At 46.6% G+C, this 19,691-nt stretch overlaps 1 protein-coding gene across 1 annotated transcript in view; it reads left to right on the top strand.

The window, feature by feature from the left end:
• Window positions 1–19,691, top strand: part of Hydin (HYDIN axonemal central pair apparatus protein) — a 310,664-nt gene that overhangs the window by 288,891 nt on the left and 2,082 nt on the right. The window contains exons 77-86 of the mRNA XM_057753452.1: window positions 14–183; window positions 2,664–2,862; window positions 4,285–4,443; window positions 6,206–6,483; window positions 8,240–8,459; window positions 9,530–9,742; window positions 11,070–11,233; window positions 12,070–12,220; window positions 13,502–13,732; window positions 17,793–18,017. Of these exons, the coding sequence (XP_057609435.1) occupies window positions 14–183; window positions 2,664–2,862; window positions 4,285–4,443; window positions 6,206–6,483; window positions 8,240–8,459; window positions 9,530–9,742; window positions 11,070–11,233; window positions 12,070–12,220; window positions 13,502–13,732; window positions 17,793–18,017 (2,010 nt within the window). The remainder of the gene's footprint in view (window positions 1–13; window positions 184–2,663; window positions 2,863–4,284; window positions 4,444–6,205; window positions 6,484–8,239; window positions 8,460–9,529; window positions 9,743–11,069; window positions 11,234–12,069; window positions 12,221–13,501; window positions 13,733–17,792; window positions 18,018–19,691) is intronic.

Consider the following 19,691-nt stretch of genomic DNA (forward strand, 5'->3'; position numbering starts at 1 on the left):
TCCCTCCTTGCAGATCAGCCATGGCCCAACATTCGTGTGCAGCATCTTAGGCTGTGCCATGAGCCCAGCTGTCCATTTCTCCTTCACCAGCCACAACTTTGGGACTTGTTTCATCTACCAAGCTGGGATGCCTCCATACAAACAAATCCTCGTTGTCACCAACAAAGAAGAAACATCTATGAGGTAAGTAATCTTCACAGAGAGAACAACTTGAGTCTACATAAGGACTCCATGCAGGGGAAGCCCTGTCTTCTACTTTCACCTCTGCTGCTGTAACGAAGCTCTCTGACCAGAAGCAGCTTAGGAGAGGAAAGGGTTTATTTCACCTAGCACGTCCAGGTCACAGTCCATCATTGAGGGAATTCAGAGAGGAACTCGGACAGGAATCGAAGTCAGGACTGCTTGCTACTCGGTTGAGCATTGCCTCCAACTAGGGAACTCACAACGAAGGAAGTACAGCAGAAACCATGGAGAAATGCCATTTCGCCCTCAGACTCACATTTAGCCCATTCTCTTATAAAGCCCAGGACCACCTGCCGAGGGATGGTGCCACCCACAGTGGGCTGGGCCCTTCTGCATCAGTTAACAGTTCAGATAATGCCCCATACACACACCTACAGACCAACTTGCTAAAGAAACTTACTTAACTGAGAATCTTTTTCCAGGTGATTATAAACAGTGTCAAGGTGACAGTTAATGTTAACTAGTTCATTTGACCAAGACAGAAATGGTGGGAAAGGTTCAGCACAGGTGACAGAATCCTGGGTCCCGGTCTCCACCATTAATATGAATGCTTGGACATCCATGAGCTGCCTGCTGAACATCCTCTTCTTGACTTTGTCAAATTCCTGCAGCTTCTGTTTTGTTTCCTTGGGAAGAGTTTGGGAGAGTTAAAAACTGAATTGCTCTGCACTGAACAGCAGGTCTGTGCTGAGCCTAAATTTTCTAGATCAAACCCAGGCTGTCTGCATCAGCCCTGTGGAATATTTCAGTCCAGGTCTCCACAGCTCTTTTCAGACCTAATGAGAGAGAATCTGGCTGAGTCACTGACCTGTATTCATGCACAGGTCTCTGTATCAGTCCTTCAGAGAACATTCTGCCATGGAAAAATATTGTTATCTTCACTGTCCAATATTATGTCCTTTAGCTTTAAGTAGCTTGGTGCAACCAAAGAATTGCATTTTAATTTAATTTAATTTTAATTGATTTCAATTACTTTGTGTGTCTTGTCACTACCACATCAAATAGCATAAATCCAAATTCAATATTAACTCTTTGATAGCTGTAACACTGAGCAACTTTGTTTTGTTTTATTCTTTTTGTTTTTGCTGTTGTGGGCAGTATATGGTCTTTTATTTTTGAGATGAAGTCTCACTGTATGGCCCAGGCTGGCCTCAAACGTATAATCCTCCTGTCTCAGCCTCCTGAGTACTAGGATTGCAGATATGCACTATCATGCAAACATATTTTACATTTTTAAATTCTCTATGCCTATCTCCTTGCCTGAAGCAGGAGACCACATCTGGATACTGAGAACAGTGTCCTGGGACTGCTTGCTGACATTAAATCCCAAGACTATTATTTAGTTTTAAATAAATTTAAAATCTTATCTAACACGCTGGAGAGATGGTTTAGCGGTTGAGAGCACTTGCTACTCTTGCAGAGGACCCACATTCCATTCTCAGCACCCACATAACCATCTATAACTCCAGTTCCAGAGGCTCTAACACCCTCCTCTGACCTCTGGCACGCACATGGCATGCGTACATACATGTAGGCAAACACTTACATGCACAAAATAAAAATAAATGTTTTAAATATCATCTACTTACAGTCCTCCTTTTACAATTCAATATCATCTCTGCCTACTGAAGGCCTTGAGCTCCGGGCACTCATTTAGCTGAATTCCTTCTCCAAAAAACACATCAGGAAGATGCGGGGAAGTTCTGCCGGAAAAGTCTAGGTGCCCTCCTGCCCAGGGGGAGTAGGGAGGGTATGCTCTTTCATCTGACCTCTGAGGGCACCAGGCAGGCACAGTGCACATATGTACACACACAGGCCAGACATACATACATATAAAAATAAAGACAAATATTTTTAAATTTTAAATAAACTTAAATTTAGATAGAATAAGTAAAAAAAATAACAAAAAAGTGCCTTCATCACTATCCCATTTAATTTCTCCAACAACCCTATGAGGTAGCTGCTACTAACCCCATTTCACAGGTGAGGGAGCAGATCTGAGTAGCCTGAGCAAATTTTCCCAGGTCACGTGGCTAGTTACTGGCAGATCCTGATCCAAACTCTAGAACACGCGCTGCACTCCGTCAAGCTTTGTCAGCCAGTGACTGAAGGGCTGCCCCCTTGTGAGAGAGTGTAAGACACTGAGAGGAATTTTCGAGAAAAAGAGCATCAGTGGACTGAGCGTGTGAGCTCCCACCTGCACCTCGGGCTGTGACTGCGACTGAGTGACTTGACAGCACCTGAAGGAGCATGAGCTGGTCATTGCTGCCATTGCTTCCAGCTCCTTGGTGACTCCCCTGACTCTAGGACAGCAGGACAGAAAATCTGTCACCTTTCAGCCCAGAAAGCACAGGGGACCCATCAGTCCCTCCAGTTCTGCCTTCTTGGTGCTTATACCCCTTCCTCTGGGTCTTCCCCAGCTTAGATTGTTTATACACCAACACCCCACACGTCGAGGTGAACTTCAATGTGGACGTGATAAAGCCGGGGAAGACACTGGAGATCCCAATTACCTTCTACCCTCGGGAAGCTATCAGCTACCGAGAGCTCATCCCCTTTGAAATCAATGGGCTCTCTCAACAGACAGTGGAGATCAAAGGCAAAGGCACAGAAATGAAGGTAAGAGACCATGGGTGGGACTTCAGAACCCTCTTCCTTCCTCTTCCCAGACTCTTGCCACCCCACATCCCCCTTCCCTGCTCCCGGGAATGCTCCACCCAGTATCATCTGGCTCCACCAAGACGGTGTCCCTGATCGTAGAAAGTGGGAAGGAATTTTTTTTTTTTTTTTTTTTTTTTTTTTTTGGTTTTTCGAGACAGGGTTTCTCTGTGGCTTTGGAGTCTGTCCTGGAACTAGCTCTTGTAGACCAGGCTGGTCTCGACCTCACAGAGATCTGCCTGCCTCTGCCTCCCAAGTGCTGGGATTAAAGGCGTGCGCCACCACCGCCCGGCGGGAAGGAATTTTTAAACCAGGCTCAATCCCAGCTTACTCAGACAGACCTAGATTCACTGCACTGGCGACCTCTGTCAACTGCAAGCACCAAAGAAATGTTCTGTGTCTTCTTGGAGAAGTGTCACAGGCTGCGTCCCACTGGAGGGCGTGTCTTATGCAGACATGGGGTCATCTATGAGCTATTCCTCCTGCTGACCCTCATTGGTGAATGTTCTCAGCCGGCTGTGGGTCCCAGGATTACATTCAGGAATGCCTCCTGCCCAGGTGACCCAGATCTGTAGGAAATGGTCCTGTCCTGATAGTCACCCCTGTGTTACTGGCATCTGGTAACTATAGTACGTCTGGTGGAAGTTTTATATTGTAATAGAAAGCTTAAGAAGCCTGAAAAAATTCAAGATTCTTAAGAATGCATAGGATATTTCAACAAATGAGAAATGGGAGGGGTGTGTGGCCACCTCCCCTCAAGCCACGGGAGCAATAGGACATTACCACCTGGTGTTTCTTGTCAACACAAAGCACAACTCTTGCTCCAAAGAGAATTAGAAATAATTCCTTGTGAGCCAAAAATGAGTGACCAAGCGTTGGTAGCAAGATCTGGGTTAACGTGAGTGACATGGTCCACTATCCAAGAGGCTGTGTGAGTTTTTATAGTCAGAACAAAAAGAAGTCACAGGTGTGTGTGTGTGTGTGTGTGTGTGAGAAAGAGAGAGAGAGACAGAGAGACAGAGAGAGAGAGAGACAGAGAGAGAGAGAAAGAGAGAGAGAGAAAGACAGTGAGAGAGAGAGTGTATGTATGTGTGAGTGTATGAGAGTGCGTGTGTATGTGTGTGAGTGTGTGTGTGTGTCTCACATGCACATTGATGGAGATTAGTTGTGCAAAGAGGGGACATCTCTTCTACAGGTTACAGAGGTTCCAATGCTCCTGTCTTCAGGGCTGGTGCGAGCTAGTAATGAAATGAAGGCTCACTGACCTGAAGTTGTGAGGCCATGGAAAGAGGGAGCTGCCCTGGCTTCTAGGGGACACAAGCGTCTTGTTCATTTTCCGCATTGACTGACAAAATCTACTCCCTGCTCTTTCTGGTCACCCAGATCTTAGTTCTAGATCCAGCCAACAGGATCGTGAAGTTAGGAGCTGTTCTGCCAGGACAGGTTGTGAAGAAAACTGTTTCCATCATAAACAACAGCCTTGCCCAGCTCACCTTTAACCAGTCCGTCCTGTTCTCCATTCCAGAACTCCAGGAAGCCAAGGTCAGTGTAAGGAAATGGTGAGGGAGGAGTCCATGGCTGTTGCAGGATACAGAAAAACTGGCTGTGAGAGGCCAGCCAGAGCCAGAAACATAGAGAGTACCTCATCCCAAGACTCCCTGTTACCCACCATCCCATGCAAAGAGGGAAAGCTCCTTGTTCCCTTTCTTCATAAATCCAAACTAAATTCCTCATTACCAGTGGGTCAGAGTTCCTAACAGCCCGGTCAGAGCAGCGTTTGTTTGGTTGGTTTGTTGGTCTCTTTACGGAGGGGGAATAGAACCCAGAATCTTTCACTTAGTGAAAAGTGCTCTGCCAGTGAACTTCACCCCCAGATGGCTATATCAAATTGTCCCTTAGTGGGTAACCAGAGTTTTGTTAAAGTGACTTGTCTTGAGCCATTACCTCAGGCTAGCTCCCAAAGTCATGACGTTCAGGAAATCCCCAAGACAGTTTTCTCCCATGTCCCTCGCCTCACTCCCTGCAGCCTCCTGCAGCCTCCTGAAGCCTCGGTGCATTCCTTCCAGCCGCTCCACGCTCTGGACAGAGAGTGTAAGGAATTGGCTTCCTTATGGCAGATTTGGGGTTGCTTCCTACCAGGACTAAGGGGAAAGAGGAAGTCACGTAGGAATTTATGCAGTAACTCCTGAACTTTAGAATACAGTCACCCGGGGAACTGTAGAAAATGCAGGTTCCAGATCATCTCCCAAACACTGAATCAGCTGGTCTGGGCAAGTCCTGGGGTCTAAGTTTTATTAGTCCCAGTGTGTCCTCTTTATTATCTGTGTTTTTAGTTAGCATACAAAATAATAGTTTCATCATGACTTTTTGTTTGTTTACTTTGGTTTGGTTTGATTTGGTTTTGGTTTTTGGTTTTTTGAGACAGGGTTTCTCTGTATAGTCCTGGCTGTCCTGGAACTCACTCTGTAGATCAAGCTGGCCTTGAACTCGGAGTGCTGAATTCAGGAGGATGCCTCTGCCTCCTGAGTTCTGGGATTAAGGGAATATGCCACCACACCTGGCTCATTATGACATTTTACACACGTGTGTGTGATTGTACCTTGTTCTTACTCACCATCCCCAACTCTCCTCCCCTATCCCTATTGCCTTCCTCTCCTCAGAGTGTCTCTTCTGCTTTCTTGTCATATGTGTGTGTTTATAGATATTAAATATAGATTTGGCATATAAGAAACAGTATGCAATGTTTTGCAATTTCTTTTTCCCCATGATCTCTCTTGTTCCTGCTCTCCTCTCCTATATACTGTGTCCCCTTTGTCCATAGTTCTCCTGCTCCTTGCATGGCATACATACATACACATATACATATATCTATACACACACACATATATATATATATAGTTAAATCAGACTGCATATGAGAGGAAACATGTAATCTTGTATTTCTGAGTCTGGCTTATTTCGCTTAACCTGATGCTCTCCCATCAGGGAACATTTGAGAAAGGCTGGATTGATGTTTCTTGTTTCACGTTTCCTGCTACTGTTTCCTCTACCATGGAGGAAGGAAGAATGAAATGCCCAAGAGGAGCTGAAAAATCGGACAGTACAGGAAATTAACATTTGTTGGATCCCTGTCATAAGCCACACATTTTACAGACATGATCTTGCCCTTCATCAAAGGGCAAGTGAAGGGGAGGCTTTGAATAACATTATCAGAGATGACCCAGCTGGTAACAGATGAGATTTGATCCCTGGGCCGAGAGCCTCCCTCCCTTCAGCTTCTGAGTCACATTGTCTCACTGTCTAGGTCATCACCCTGGAACCATTCCACAATATCACCCTGAAGCCCAAAGAAGTCTGCAAGCTGGAAATTACCTTTGCCCCCAAGAAGCGTGTCCCTCCTTTCTCCGAGGAAGTGTTCATGGAATGGATGGGACTTCTGCGTCCCCTCTTTCTCCTTAGTGGCTGCTGTCAGGCCCTGGAGATTTCCCTGGACCAGGAGCATCTTCCCTTTGGTCCTGTCGTGTATCAGACGCAATCTACACGGCGCATCCTCATGATGAACACAGGCGATGTGGGTGCAAGGTAGGATGGGCACGGTGTCTCCCTCCCGAGACCGTAGCAGACATCTGCATCTCTGAATTCTGTCCTTGCCTCAAATGAAGCATCACAGCAACAGTACTCCCATGGTGACATGGTAGAAACATTGGTGCAATCCTGGTATATGCCTGTCACACGACTCACCCAGCTCAGTCTCAACAACTCTAGGCAGCTTATACTATCATATAATCTCTGTGATTGAGATACTGAGGCAGAAGGATTTAAAATGCATAGTGATTCTCTGTCTTTAAAAAGGAAAGAGAGAGGGAGGGAGAAAGAGAAGAAAGAAAGAAAGAAAGAAAGAAAGAAAGAAAGAAAGAAAGAAAGAAAGAAAGAAAGAAAGAAAGAAAGAGGGAGAGAAAGAGGGAGAGAAAGAGAGAGAAAGAAAGAAAGAAAGAAAGAAAGAGAGAGAGAGAGAGAGAGAGAGAGAAAGGCGAGAGAGAGAGAGAGAGAAGAAAGAAAGAAAGAAAGAAAGAAAGAAAGAAAGAAAGAAAGAAAGAAAGAAGAAAGAAAGGAGACCAGGCATGGTGGAACACTTTATAGAATTCTAGCACTTGAGGACTGGGAAATGGAGGTAGCTGTTCTGGCTATATATGTCCAAGGCTAGGTTAACCTGGACTATATCAAACCTTTTTTAAAGGAGGAGGGGATGCTAGAGATGTAGCTCAGTGGTAGAGCAATTGCATAGCATGTACAAGGCCCTGAGTTCAATTCCCAGCATCACAAAGAAAAAAGAGAAATAAGAGGCAGGGAGAAAGGGGTGGAGAGAGAAGAGGGTAGGAGAAGGGGAGAATTATGGGGACAAAATGTGCTCTCTAGGCATCATTCCTATCAGATAGAATTAGAAAAACAAAAAACACCAGTAGGACAATTCACAATCTGCTTTAGTATAAATAAAGTGTAAAAAAAATGTTTAACTTTCTCCCAAATCACTTATGTATCAGTAAGCATGGGTGCAAGGCTGGGAAGGCTTACCTGGAATCAACACAGTCTCCAGGGTAGGTGCTTTACAGCCTTATTTCATAGATGAAGTGAGGCTTAGGGATTCCACTGCCAGAAAATAAAAAGACAGGACCAGAACCCAGGCTCTCTCCTCTTCGTGCTCATGAATTGGCATGGCTGTCGGGTACCCACTACATACCCCGGGGGTCCTCACCATATAGATTCAGTGTTATGCCACCAAGAGGATGCTATATGGTAGCCCTGATTTGGAAGGACTGTTCTGCACCTTTCATCCCCTGCCTTCTGCCCATACCAAATGCCTGATCACAGGAACGGCTTCATAGGCTCATCAAGATCCCAGTGCCACCAAGAACAGACATAACTCTCACATGAAGGCCTTGTCACCAACCTTATGGATCTAAACAGGTAGTGCATGGGACGGTCAAGGCCACAGTCTTAAGAAACTATGATCCTAGTCTAGCCACCTGCTAGTTATGCAACCTTGGGAACACATGAACATATTCATACATACATTCCCTATCTGTCATTCATGGACAGTGAGTGCAGCCAACTTCTCACCTCAGTTCAGCTCTAAGAGGGAGCAGAGTCCCCTTATCTGAGAGTGATCTTGGCCCATGTTCCCTAACTACCTCTGCTCTGACAGGGCTTCCTCCTCCTAGATCCCAGGGAGTAGTCAGGGTGGGGACCAAGCTGTCAAAAGTCCTGATGATGTCTTTTATTTGCATACCCTCAGAATATTAACATACTATCTCTCTTGTCTTCTTCTGTCTTGGAAAAGGTTTAAGTGGGATGTGAAGAGATTGAAGCCTCACTTCTCCATCAGCCCTGAAGAAGGTTACATCACCTCAGGCATGGAGGTTGCTTTAGAAGTAACCTACCATCCCACTGAGATAGGAAAGGAAAGTCTCTATAAAAACATTCCCTGCTTCATCCAGGGAGGAAATCCTCTGTCCCTCACCCTGTCTGGTATCTGCGTGGGACCACCTGCAATCAAAGAGGCAAGTAGGCATTGGCCAGGGATGGGCCAAAGGCAGGAGTAAGCCCAACGAAGGAATTCAGTCCTCAACAACTGTATAGAACATTCAGTACAGTTCCTTCCTGCCACAGGGACTTTGCACATACCATATCCACTGATTGAATAATCTTTCTTCCCTCTTCGTTAACTTATTTCATGTTCTTTCTTCAGCTTGTGATTACAAGCATTATACCCTCAAGGCAGCCTCAAGGAGACCATCTAGATAAAATTCTGTTATGAGAACTGTGAGCAGGGAGCAGAGCATAACTCAGTCATTGAAGTGCTTGCCACACAAGCATTCTGTTCCTTCGTCTGGAGCAGGAGGACTTGGAGTCTTGAGTAGAGGAATGACATTATTTGATTTGTGCTTAATGGAGTCAAACCAGATGTTGACAGATGTCAGAGGAAGAGAGACTAACGAGAAGCACTTCCCAGAGATGAGGGGAGACATGATGGTGGGGATAGTAGAAGGTGGGTATTTTACAGCTCATAAATTCAGCTAGGCTAGCTGGTCAGGGAGCTTCAGGGATCCAGCTGTCTCCGTCCCCTCAGGGCTGGAGCTGCGCTGGCTTTTACGTGGATGCTAGGACTTGAACTCAGGGTCTCATGGCTGCACTGAAATGATTTGACTGACAGCGTGTGTGCAGCCACTACACCAAGCAATTGTGTACGGCTGTAATGAAAAGTGAAGTCATGACTTTGCAGGAAAATGTATGCCACTCAAAATTATATGTTTAATGAAGTAAGCCAGACTGAATAAGGCAAGTAGTATGTGTTTTCGCTCATATTTGAAACCAGATTCAAAATTACATGTGTGTATATGTGTGTCTATGGAGCTGGAAAGAAGGAACCCAAAACTATTTGTGGAATGAATAAGGGGAAAGGAGACTGTCCACTGGGATTCACTGTGGGAAACGCTGTTAAAAGCTCTCTTCCCCAGCACATGTGTTTGTGCGTGCGCACACATACACACACACACACACACACAGCTCTGGCCCCTGGAAGACATTCAGAGGAGAGGACACGGAAGGTCATTGGCCCGCTTCTCCCCAGGTGGTGAATTTCAACTGCCAGGTGCGCTCCAGGCACACGCAGACCATCCTGCTCTCAAACCGTACCAACCAGACCTGGAGTCTGCACCCCATCTTTGAGGGCGAGCACTGGGAGGGGCCTGAGTTCATCACCCTGGAGGCCCATCAGCAAAACAAGCCCTATGAGATCACCTACAAGCCCCGCACCATGAATCTGGAGAACCGCAAGCACCAGGTAAACTGAGGCCTCCCGCCTGCTTTCTGGTACAGTGGGAACAAGGAGCTGTGTAGACAGGGGGCCAGACAACAGTTTTAGAGCTCAGAGTTGGAAGAATACTCAAGTGAGGCGTGAGTACCAGATCCTGGTACAATGGGGAGCCGTGGCAGTTGTCAGGTAGTGGTGCCCCCATTGCCTCTGTTTCTCTTAGAATTCAGCAGCTCAGTCCTGAAATGAAGCCCTAGAACAAGCATCAAGAAATTCATATTTAGTTTAGCGCATCAGAAACATCATGGTATCTGTAACAAAAATCAGAAGAGGTCCAGGGATGTGCCTGCCACCAAGCCTTGCAAAAGAGCAACCCCCAAGACCAGCATTTTGGAAGCAGAGAAGTGACTCTTACAAGTTGTCCTCTGAATTCCACACATGTGAAGCCACATGTGTGTGTACACATACACACGAATGAATGAATGAATGAATAAATGAATGATATGAAAATGTAATTTGAGGGTCAGAGAGAGAGATGGCTCAACAGCTAAAAGCACTTGCTATTCTTACAGAGGACCTGAGCTCGCTTCCTAATACCTATGTTGGGTGGCATACAACCACCTGTAATTCCAGTTTCAGGGGACTCCGATGCCCTCTCTGCCTCTGTAGGCCCTCTACTCACATGCACATACCCACACAGAGACGTATAAATAAAAATAATAAAAACAAATCTTTTTGAAATGCAATTTTAAAAATTAGGCAGGGTAGTAGTGACATATGCCTTTAATCCCATCACTTGGGAGTCAGAGGCAGGCGAATCTCCTGGGTTGAGGCCAGCCTGGTCTATGTAGTGAGTTCCAGGACAGCCAGGGTGACATAGAGAAAAGGAAAGCAGCTGGTCTCTGCGCTTAGAAGCAAACGATATTTTCTTCAGTCTTCACTCTCTATCCAATATGACGAGTTGCTGCTTCTGCAAGAAACCCTGTCCTTTTTTTTTTTTTCAAGACATGGTCTCTCTGTAGCTTTGGAACCTGTCCTGGAACTAGCTCTTGTAGAACAGGCTAGCCTCGAACTCACAGAGATCCGCCTGCCTCTGCCTCCCAAGTGCTGGGACTAAAGGGTGCCACCACTGCCCGATGAGAGGCCCTGTCTTAAAGGAATATTGTGGGCAGCAATAAAGGAAGATACGCAGCATCCTTTCTTGGCCTCCAAGTGGCTGCACATGGGCTCACTCTACACACACACACACACACACACCAAAAGTTAAAATTTTAAAGTGAAAGTGTTAGACTTCCTTTACTCTCCAGGTCAGGCAGGAGCTTCTGTGTCATTCTGACGTGTCTCTTCTTCTTCCAAGGGCACTCTCTTTTTCCCCCTCCCGGATGGGACTGGCTGGCTGTATGCCCTGCATGGGACTGCCGAGCTCCCCAAAGCTGTTGCCAATATCTACCGTGAGGTTCCGTGTAAGACTCCCTATGTTGAGCTCCTGCCAATCAGCAACTGGTTGAACAAGCCCCAGAGGTGAGGGAGTGGGGCGAGCAGTCAGGGAAGGGGGACAGATAGCCTCCACCATCCAGCTTGGTCCTTCCCCTGCCCAAAGCTTACAGAGAATGTCAGGCTGGGACAGTCAGAGACTTAGTCCTCTGTGTAGCCAGGTGTCTCATGGACATAAACCCAGTCATCTTGTTCAGTGCTGATTCTTATAGACTGTAGGGCACTGCCTCCCACAAAATACATGCCCAGTACACAGTAGTTCTGATGATCCTAACGGTCATCGTCTTTGTTATTGTTGAGTGGCTTATAGCCTGAGCCTAGCTATAAATCTAGAAAACCCCTCAAACTGTGCTTACCGCAGAAGGTAGAGAGGGATGGATGCAAGAACCAGCAGAGATCAAGAGCAAGTAGCCTTGTCCTTCTCTTCCACAGAGAAGAAATGGAGGCTGGAAGTATATCTTCCTGACGACAGCCTGCCTAGCATCGTAGACTAAAGCTCAGATCTAAGTCTGAACCCCAGTTTTGCCAATAGCCACGCATGTTGTCTGAGCAAGTTGTCGTCCTTCTTTGGGCCTCTGTTTCCCCTTCTGTAAAGTGGAGGTGTTAATGAAACAAACCTCCTCTGGAGATGACAGATGGATATCTGAAAACAACATGGAGAAGGAACTGCTGGGTACCTGGCTCAATAAGTGGCAGTTGCTGTTGGTGACAGAGCGAAGACTAGAGCCACAGTTCCACACAATCTCTGTTAAAGGCAGATGTAGCTTCCCTTAGACACAGCCTCTTTCCTTCCCACCTTTGGACAGCCTCGTGCCAGTGTCTCTCATCATTTCTCATTGTCTCTCTCTCTTGTCCTGCGCCAGATTCCGGGTCATTGTGGAAATATTGAAACCGGAGAGACCAGACCTAAGTGTCACTCTGAAGGGCCTTGATTACATCGATGTACTATCTGGCTCCAAGAAAGACTACAAGCTGAACTTCTTTTCCCACAAGGAGGGGCTGTACACTGCAAAGGTATCACCGCATCAAAGGCACCTCCCAAGCCCCTGGAGGTTTGACCCTGGGACCCTGGGGTTTTAGAGAACAGCAGATGCCATCCTCCAGGCACTGTCCCCAAGCACCGCAGCATTCACTCCGTGCTAGCTTGTTTCATAGGTATCCATCGAGTGCATAGGCCATACTCTGTGCAGAGTGCTGGTGGCACAGCAAGGGCCAGAGGCAGGAACGGCCTCTATTCTTATGAAGCACAGTCTAATGGAGGGAAACAGAATTATTCTGCCAATGCATAACTTTCGAATGAGATACGTGCTTTGAAGTAGGAGAGTATATGTGAAATTTGTAGCTCACAGGAGAGGTCATGATTGAAGGCTTGCGTGTTGTTTGTTTATAGACAGTCTCTGAAGTTATCATTAATGATGGACTCACCAAGGGAAAGATTTAAAAGTATAAAACTAGACACGGTCTTTAGAAGGGTGTATATAAAAGCCAGGCTGTATAAATAAAATTGCCATCCAATGATGACAAGATTGACATTCCGATGTATTAAGAGCAAACACTTGGATAGAGTCTACTTCACAAGAGCAACCGTATGAAAGCCAGGCACAGTGGCACACACCTGCCGTCCCAGCACTCAAGAGTGTGAGGCCTGCCTCTGGAGCTGTGTGCTAACCTGAGCAACAAGAGACCCTGTCTCAACAGAAATGTGTTTTAAGTTGCTATATATGAATGACCACAAGCACACCGGGCCCACATTCCCATTCTCCCTGGAGAGTTCCGACAGATGAGCAGAGTACTTAGCGCTTTCGGGGTGAGCTCTGAGGTCACCCATGCAGAATACCTTTTTGCACATGACCTTGAGCAAGATACTGAGCTTAGCTACACTTCCATTCCCTCCTCTGTAAAGGGTGAGGGCATTGAGACACACTTTGAGGATCGTGTAGCCTGGCATAGACTAACCCCCAGTGAGTATTAGATCCTGAAGATCTCACTTGTTCTCTAGGGTTGCCTAACTGTCCCCACTGATAAAATTCTGTCAATGGACCAAGAAACTGCTCTAGTGCCTTCTAAAGTGAACCAAGATTCTTAAATCATCTCTCACCTGCAAAAAGCCAGACTACAGTTCCAAAAGAGAAAGGCTGCCTAGGAGGGATCAGACTGACTGGCCAAGCCACCCCAGTATGTGTGCTTCATGTGCCCAGCAAAGCTCCCAGATAGCAGGAGACACTGAGTGTGCACAGAGGACCCTGGGCTAACGTCTCCTCTCCCCGTTTCCTTCTATCCTCTCTGTGAACACAGGTGATCTTCCGGAACGAGGTGACCAATGAGTTCCTGTACTACACTGTGAGTTTCAGGGTCATCCCTTCTGGCATTATAAAAACCATCCAGATGACAAGCTCAGTCCGCCAGAGTGCGTCAGCCTCCATCAAGTTGGAGAATCCCCTGCCCTATTCTGTGACCTTCTCTACAGAGTGCAAGCTGAGTGACATCAACCTACCTTCCCAGTTTGCTGTTCCTGCTAACTCTGAGGTAAGGACCTGACTGCCAGGGGACTCTTGAGGGCTAGGACAGAGGTTTCTAGCCATGGGGCCTCTGGGTCTATGTTCTGCAACACTTGAGTGTGGGCCAGCCCTGATGGAGGGCAAGAAGAATGGTGGGAATAGTCAGCCTTGTGTTCCTTTCTTCTACAGTCAAAGTCTTCATGTGAACTAGGGACACTTAGCTTTGGTATGGACAGGTAAAATGAACTATTTTCTTTGTCTATTCATTGTTTGACTTGTTCAAACTAGAGGGGAAACATCTCTTTTCTAATTATAAAAGTATCATAGAGCCAGGTGGTGGTGGCACACACCTTTAATCCCAGCATATGGGAGGCAGAGGAAGGTGGATCTCTGTGAGTTCAAGGTCTTCAGAGCAAGTTCCAGGACAGGCTCCAAAGCTACACAGAGAAACCCTGTGTCAAAAAACAAAACAAAACAAACAAACAAAAGCATCATAGAGCTAGAAGTGTACCTTAGTTGCAGAATACTTGCCCAACATGCATGGGGTATTCTGGGTTCAATCCCTAGACCATGGATCTTCGTGTGAAAAAGAAAGCAAAGTGTATAAAGTATCAGAATAAAACACACACACATACATATACACATACATACATATACACATGTACTACATACACATTTATATGCACATACATGTACACACACACATGCTTGTGTACTTGTTGCTTATACTTGCTTCTGTGCAGAGTATTCTGAAGAGGCACGCAAGAACCTCCAACCATGGTAAAGAGGACATGGTCCGGAATTATGAACCAGGAGGAAGACGGGCTTTCCTTTTTATTCATTTTCTCAGTTTATCGTTCCAAAACTCACTGTCTGAATTCTCCCAAAGTCCCAAGTCCCAACTCTATCTACCCTGCCTTCCCACCCTTGTCCAGTTCTGCCTGTCCCCTTCACACTACTCCGTCTCTTCCCTCATCTCCAGGACTAGGTTAGTTTTCTCCACTCTGCTGCCTGCCGTTAGCAGGCAGGATTGTATCTGTCCTTTGTCTCCTGTGTCTTTGCTGTGATCAAGTAATCTCTATTCTCAAAGATTTCTCTCCAAGCCAGGCTGTTTCAAAAGGGGGCTTCAGTCCGACAGTTTTGTTGGTGTTTTGCTTTAAGTTGGGTCTGTTCTAGCTTCACTGAGACAGGTCTCACTGTGCTACCCAGAATGGCCTCAGACGCAAGATCCTCTTTTTGTTGCAGCCCCTGACCAGTTCAGGCGCTCTGCTTGAGCCTTCAGCTAGTCTCTACTGCCCCCACTAGGTTAATCTTATCACAACAACTTGTAGTTAAACTGAAACCACTCCTCCAGCTTCTGCTGGAATGTCCCTCTAGGCTTTCCACCTCAATTCAGCAGGGATCTGGGCTCTTTGGCTCTCAGGGCCGATGCTCCCCGCACCATGCAGGAGCTAATATCACACCAGGCTCACCGCTATTGGTACTTTGGCTCCAACTACTCACATTTGAGTTTGAGGTCGCCCCTACACTTGCTTTCATTATAGATGTTAGCCTGGTGTTATTTTGAGCCTAGCTGATGGGGAGGAGGGCCAGATAGAACAGGTATTTGAAGAGAGTCTAAACAATGTTGTACTACTGTTATCCTCTTACCCTAAACCTATGTATAACGTGAGTCAGAGTTTCACTTTGCTTTCCAAGTCAATATGAATTGTCTCCAACTAACTAAAATTCTGGTTTTAAACTGAGCATGGCCGGGCGGTGGTGGCGCATGCCTTTAATCCCAGCACTCGGGAGGCAGAGGCAGGAGGATCTCTGTGGGTTCGAGGCCAGCCTGGTCTACAAGAGCTAGTTCCAGGACAGGAACCAAAAAGCTACGGAGAAACCCTGTCTCGAAAAATCCAATAAATAAATAAATAAATAAACTGAGCATGGTGGCACATGCCTGTAATCCCAGCACTCCAGAGGGATGGAAAAGAGGATCAGAAGTTCAAGATCATCCTCAGCTATGTATTGAGTTTGAAATCAACTTGAGCTACTTAAAACCCTATCTCCAAAAAACCAAAACCAAAACAAAACAAAACAAAAAAACCCTACTGCTCTACAGAAACATGTATAAGATAAACCAAGCTCATCCATCCATGGGTCTGTTCTAGCTCCTCTGGGATAAAATCATTTCTGTTCTCATGCGAATACTTCTGTGTTTTATTAACATATACTTTGATAAGTGTTGGTCGGCATCAGGTAAAGCTGTCAGTTCAGCTCCAGCGATAGCTTACACTCATCTGTCAGCTATTCTTGACTCTTCTATGTAAATTTTGAAGCCACATTGCTCAGAAGAAATAAAGAAAAATAAAGCGAACGCTGGATTTTGAATGGAATTCCATTATCTGTTATCTGCCGATCCATAACAAATTACTCTCAAACCTAGCATCTTGTCCAACGGCAAATGCTTGCTCTCTTCAGTGGCATCTTGGCTGGGCCATCATTGCTGGGGTTGGGGAGCTGTGTCTCATGAGGTTCCAGGCAGGCAGGCAGGCAGGCAGGCAGGCAGGCAGGCAGGCAGGCAGGCAGGCAGGCACCTAGTCATCCCCTGCCCCCGCACCTGAGACTAGATAATCTGCTTCCAGACCCAGGCACGGGGTTGCTGGAAAGGTTTTTAGCTCCCTGTTGGCAGTTGACTGGACCTCAGTCATTATGTGGACTCCGCCCTCCCCCCCCCCAGCATTTTCCAACATGGCCGACTTCCCTAGAGTAAAGATATAAGGGATAGAGGTTAGCTTTCCGCAAGGGAGAAAGGCATGCACTCAACAGAAGCCTGCGGGCTTACGCTTTCTCTGCCTCAGCTCAGGAGTGACATGCTTCCACTTTACCACGCCCTCTCCCTGGAATTTAAGTTAGGAAACAACTGGATGAGCTAGGAATTAAAGCCTGAGCCTGTGCATTCTTGGAACACTCTGTCCTACTGAACTACAGACTGTTTCCCCATGCCCCCAACCCCTGCCGTGGGACAGATTCTCACTAAATTACTCAGGCTCACCTGGAACTCACTCTCTAACCCAGACAGGTCTTGATCTTGTGCTCTGCCTGTCTTGGGCTCTCAACTACCTAGAGTTATAAGACCTGCATCCCTGGGTTTGACTACTGATGGTTTGTTTGGTTTTTGGTTTTGCTTTATTTTTTCATTACAGAATTTCTCTGTGTAGCCCTGGTTGTCCTGGAACTCTCAATAGACCAGACTGGCCTCAAACTCAGTGATTCCCCTGCCTCTGTCCTAAGTTCTGGGAGTAAAGGTGTGCACCACCGTTGCCCGGCTAGGAACGTCTGTTCTTACAGACTCTTTTCTACACACAAACAGCAAAGTGGCTCAGTGGGTAGAGGTTCTTGCACACGGGCCTGACAACTTGAGTTGGATCCTTGGGTCGCACCAGGTAGCAGGAGAGAACCAACTCCAGAAAGCTGCCCTCTGGCCAAGTGGATATGTGCACACACCGTAAATTAATTTTTAATAAACAAGTACAAGATTTATGTATTTTTTCAGAGCTCCTTTCTTCCACTTACACAATCAACACCTCTCATTATAATTCTGCCTCATTCTTTTGTGGCTGTATAACATTCTACTGAGATGGGAAAACCCCAAGTCATCAAGCCAATGCCCTATTGGCAGTGCTTCTGAGTCCTTCTCTCTGCTGTTATAAACAATGCCTTTGGTTCTTGTTTCATTTTGTGAGAGTGAGGAAAAGAGAATGTTTCTCCTCAAGCAGAGATGGAACCCAGGAAGTTGACTATGTGCAAAGAAGGGGCTGCCTGACCTTTACCTGCTGCTGATTTCCATAAATGTGCTTTCCTCGGCAGGGGCCAACACCTGTTTCTCAGATTCAGAAAGATTTGGGATGGAGAAATACCTGGAATAGAGAAAGCCAGATGGGCGAGAAAACGGAGAGAGAATGGGCTAACCTGTGTTGAAGTTCCCAGGGTCAGGGTCAGCTTCAGTGTTTGCCACCACCTGCTTCAAGGCCGAGACAGACCACTTGGTGGGAGAGGATGGATCAAACGTCCAGCATGACAAGAGTCTCTTTCTTCTCTTCCAGGGAACATTCTCCTTTGAATTCCAGCCCCTGAAAGCTGGAGAAACTTTCGGGAGACTGACCCTGCACAACAGTGATTTGGGTTACTACCAGTATGAGCTTGCTCTGAAGGCCTTGCCCGCACCTCCTGAGAAACCTGTCCACTTCCAGACTGTTCTTGGCAGCAGCCAAAGCATTTTAGCGAAGTTTACCAATTATACCCGACAGAAGACAGAGTACTACTGCAGGGTGAGCAGACGGTGGGGTGAGCAAACTGTGGGGTGAGCGGATGGCGGGGTGAGCCGACGACGGGGTGAGCGGACGACGGGGTGAGCCGACGATGGGGTGAGTGGACGACGGGGTGAACGGATGACAGGGTGAGCGGATGACGGGGTGAGCAGACAGCGGGGTGAGCAGATGGCAGGGTGACTGGACAGTGGGGTGAGCAGACGGCGGGGTGAGTGGACAATGGGGTGAGCGGATGGCGGGGTGAGCAGACGACGGGGTGAGCGGACGACGGGGTGAGCGGACAGTAGGGTGAGTGGACAGTGGGGTGAGCAGACGGCGGGGTGAGTGGACAATGGGGTGAGTGGACAGTGGGGTGAGGGGACTCAGGTTAATTTATTTAATTTCTCTAACTATATATGGAGATAATAGCCCTGTCTCAGCCTTTTCCTGTTTCTATAAATTAAAACCACAGACTGGATAATTTATAAAATGAATAAATAATTAAAAGTTTATTCAGCTCACAATTCGGAAGCTGAGTGGTCCAAGATCAAAGGGCTACATCTGGTAAGCCCCCTGACTGGTGAGTACTCTCTTGAGGAGTCCCAAAGTCGTAAGGGATGAATCTATGGTGGGGGGGAGCAACTGGCTTTTATAAATAGATATACTCTCAAGCCATTAGCCTGTCAGTCTGCTAATCCATGGATGGATTCACTCATACAAGAGGGCCGCCCTCATGATCCCACATCTTTAATACCTCACCAAAGAGACTCATTTTCAACATGAGTTTTAGTGATAACATCCAAACCATAGCAGCCTGCAGCCTGCAACCTCACAGGAGTACCATGAGCACTTACAAGCATGCACTATATCTGCAAAGCCTCCTCCTTCGGACCTAGCCCATAGCAAGCATTTCAGATCCATCAGCCATTATAACTGTTAGAATGTACGGCAGGAAACATAAACAACAGCAAATAGAAATGAGTGCCTCTCACAACAGTCTGGATGTGAGCCGTCTGGTCCGGAATGGTGACTCCGTGACATCAGCCACCCAGACTCTTTCTTTCCCAGTACTGAAGCAACATGGATTACCATGGCATTCATACAGGGAAGAGAAGTTACATACATACTTCTCCCAATGCCCCATGCAACCAGATTTCACAGGACTAAACTGAGCCACAGGGGAACTAGGAAAAGGGGCTTTTAAAATGGATGATCATGTCCCCAGTGAAAATCAGGAATCCATGGTTATAACAAGAAGCATAGGGCTCTTGACTCTCATATCAATCCAAAGAGACCAGGTTATTTGTAGTAGTAACCACCCTGAGATCTGGGTGTCGGTGTCTCAAAAGGAAAAGAAAAGGTTTATTTCTTGCTTGTGCTGTCTATCCAGTTAGGGGCCATAGGAGACCCTGTTTATCACAGGCACTTAGAGGAGTCTGCTGACAATCTTATCTCAAATGCTTCTGGCCATAGCATTCAAGGGCTGAAAAGACCCTGGTGGGACTCACGGACAGTTAAATGTTCTAGGATACGAATGGTGCCTTTTAGTTTTATTCAAGCCATAATGCTCCATCTTCCACGTGATTGAAAGGAGAGAAAAACTAGTTACAGAGCACTGTCCCAGTTCTCCCCACCAGCATCATCTAGCTGGACGTCTTAAGGTGCATTATTAACGTCCCTTAGTAACAAGGTTGG

This window comes from Chionomys nivalis, chromosome 21 (genome assembly GCF_950005125.1).
Source record: "Chionomys nivalis chromosome 21, mChiNiv1.1, whole genome shotgun sequence".
In the NCBI taxonomy this organism is placed as follows: Eukaryota; Metazoa; Chordata; class Mammalia; order Rodentia; family Cricetidae; genus Chionomys; species Chionomys nivalis.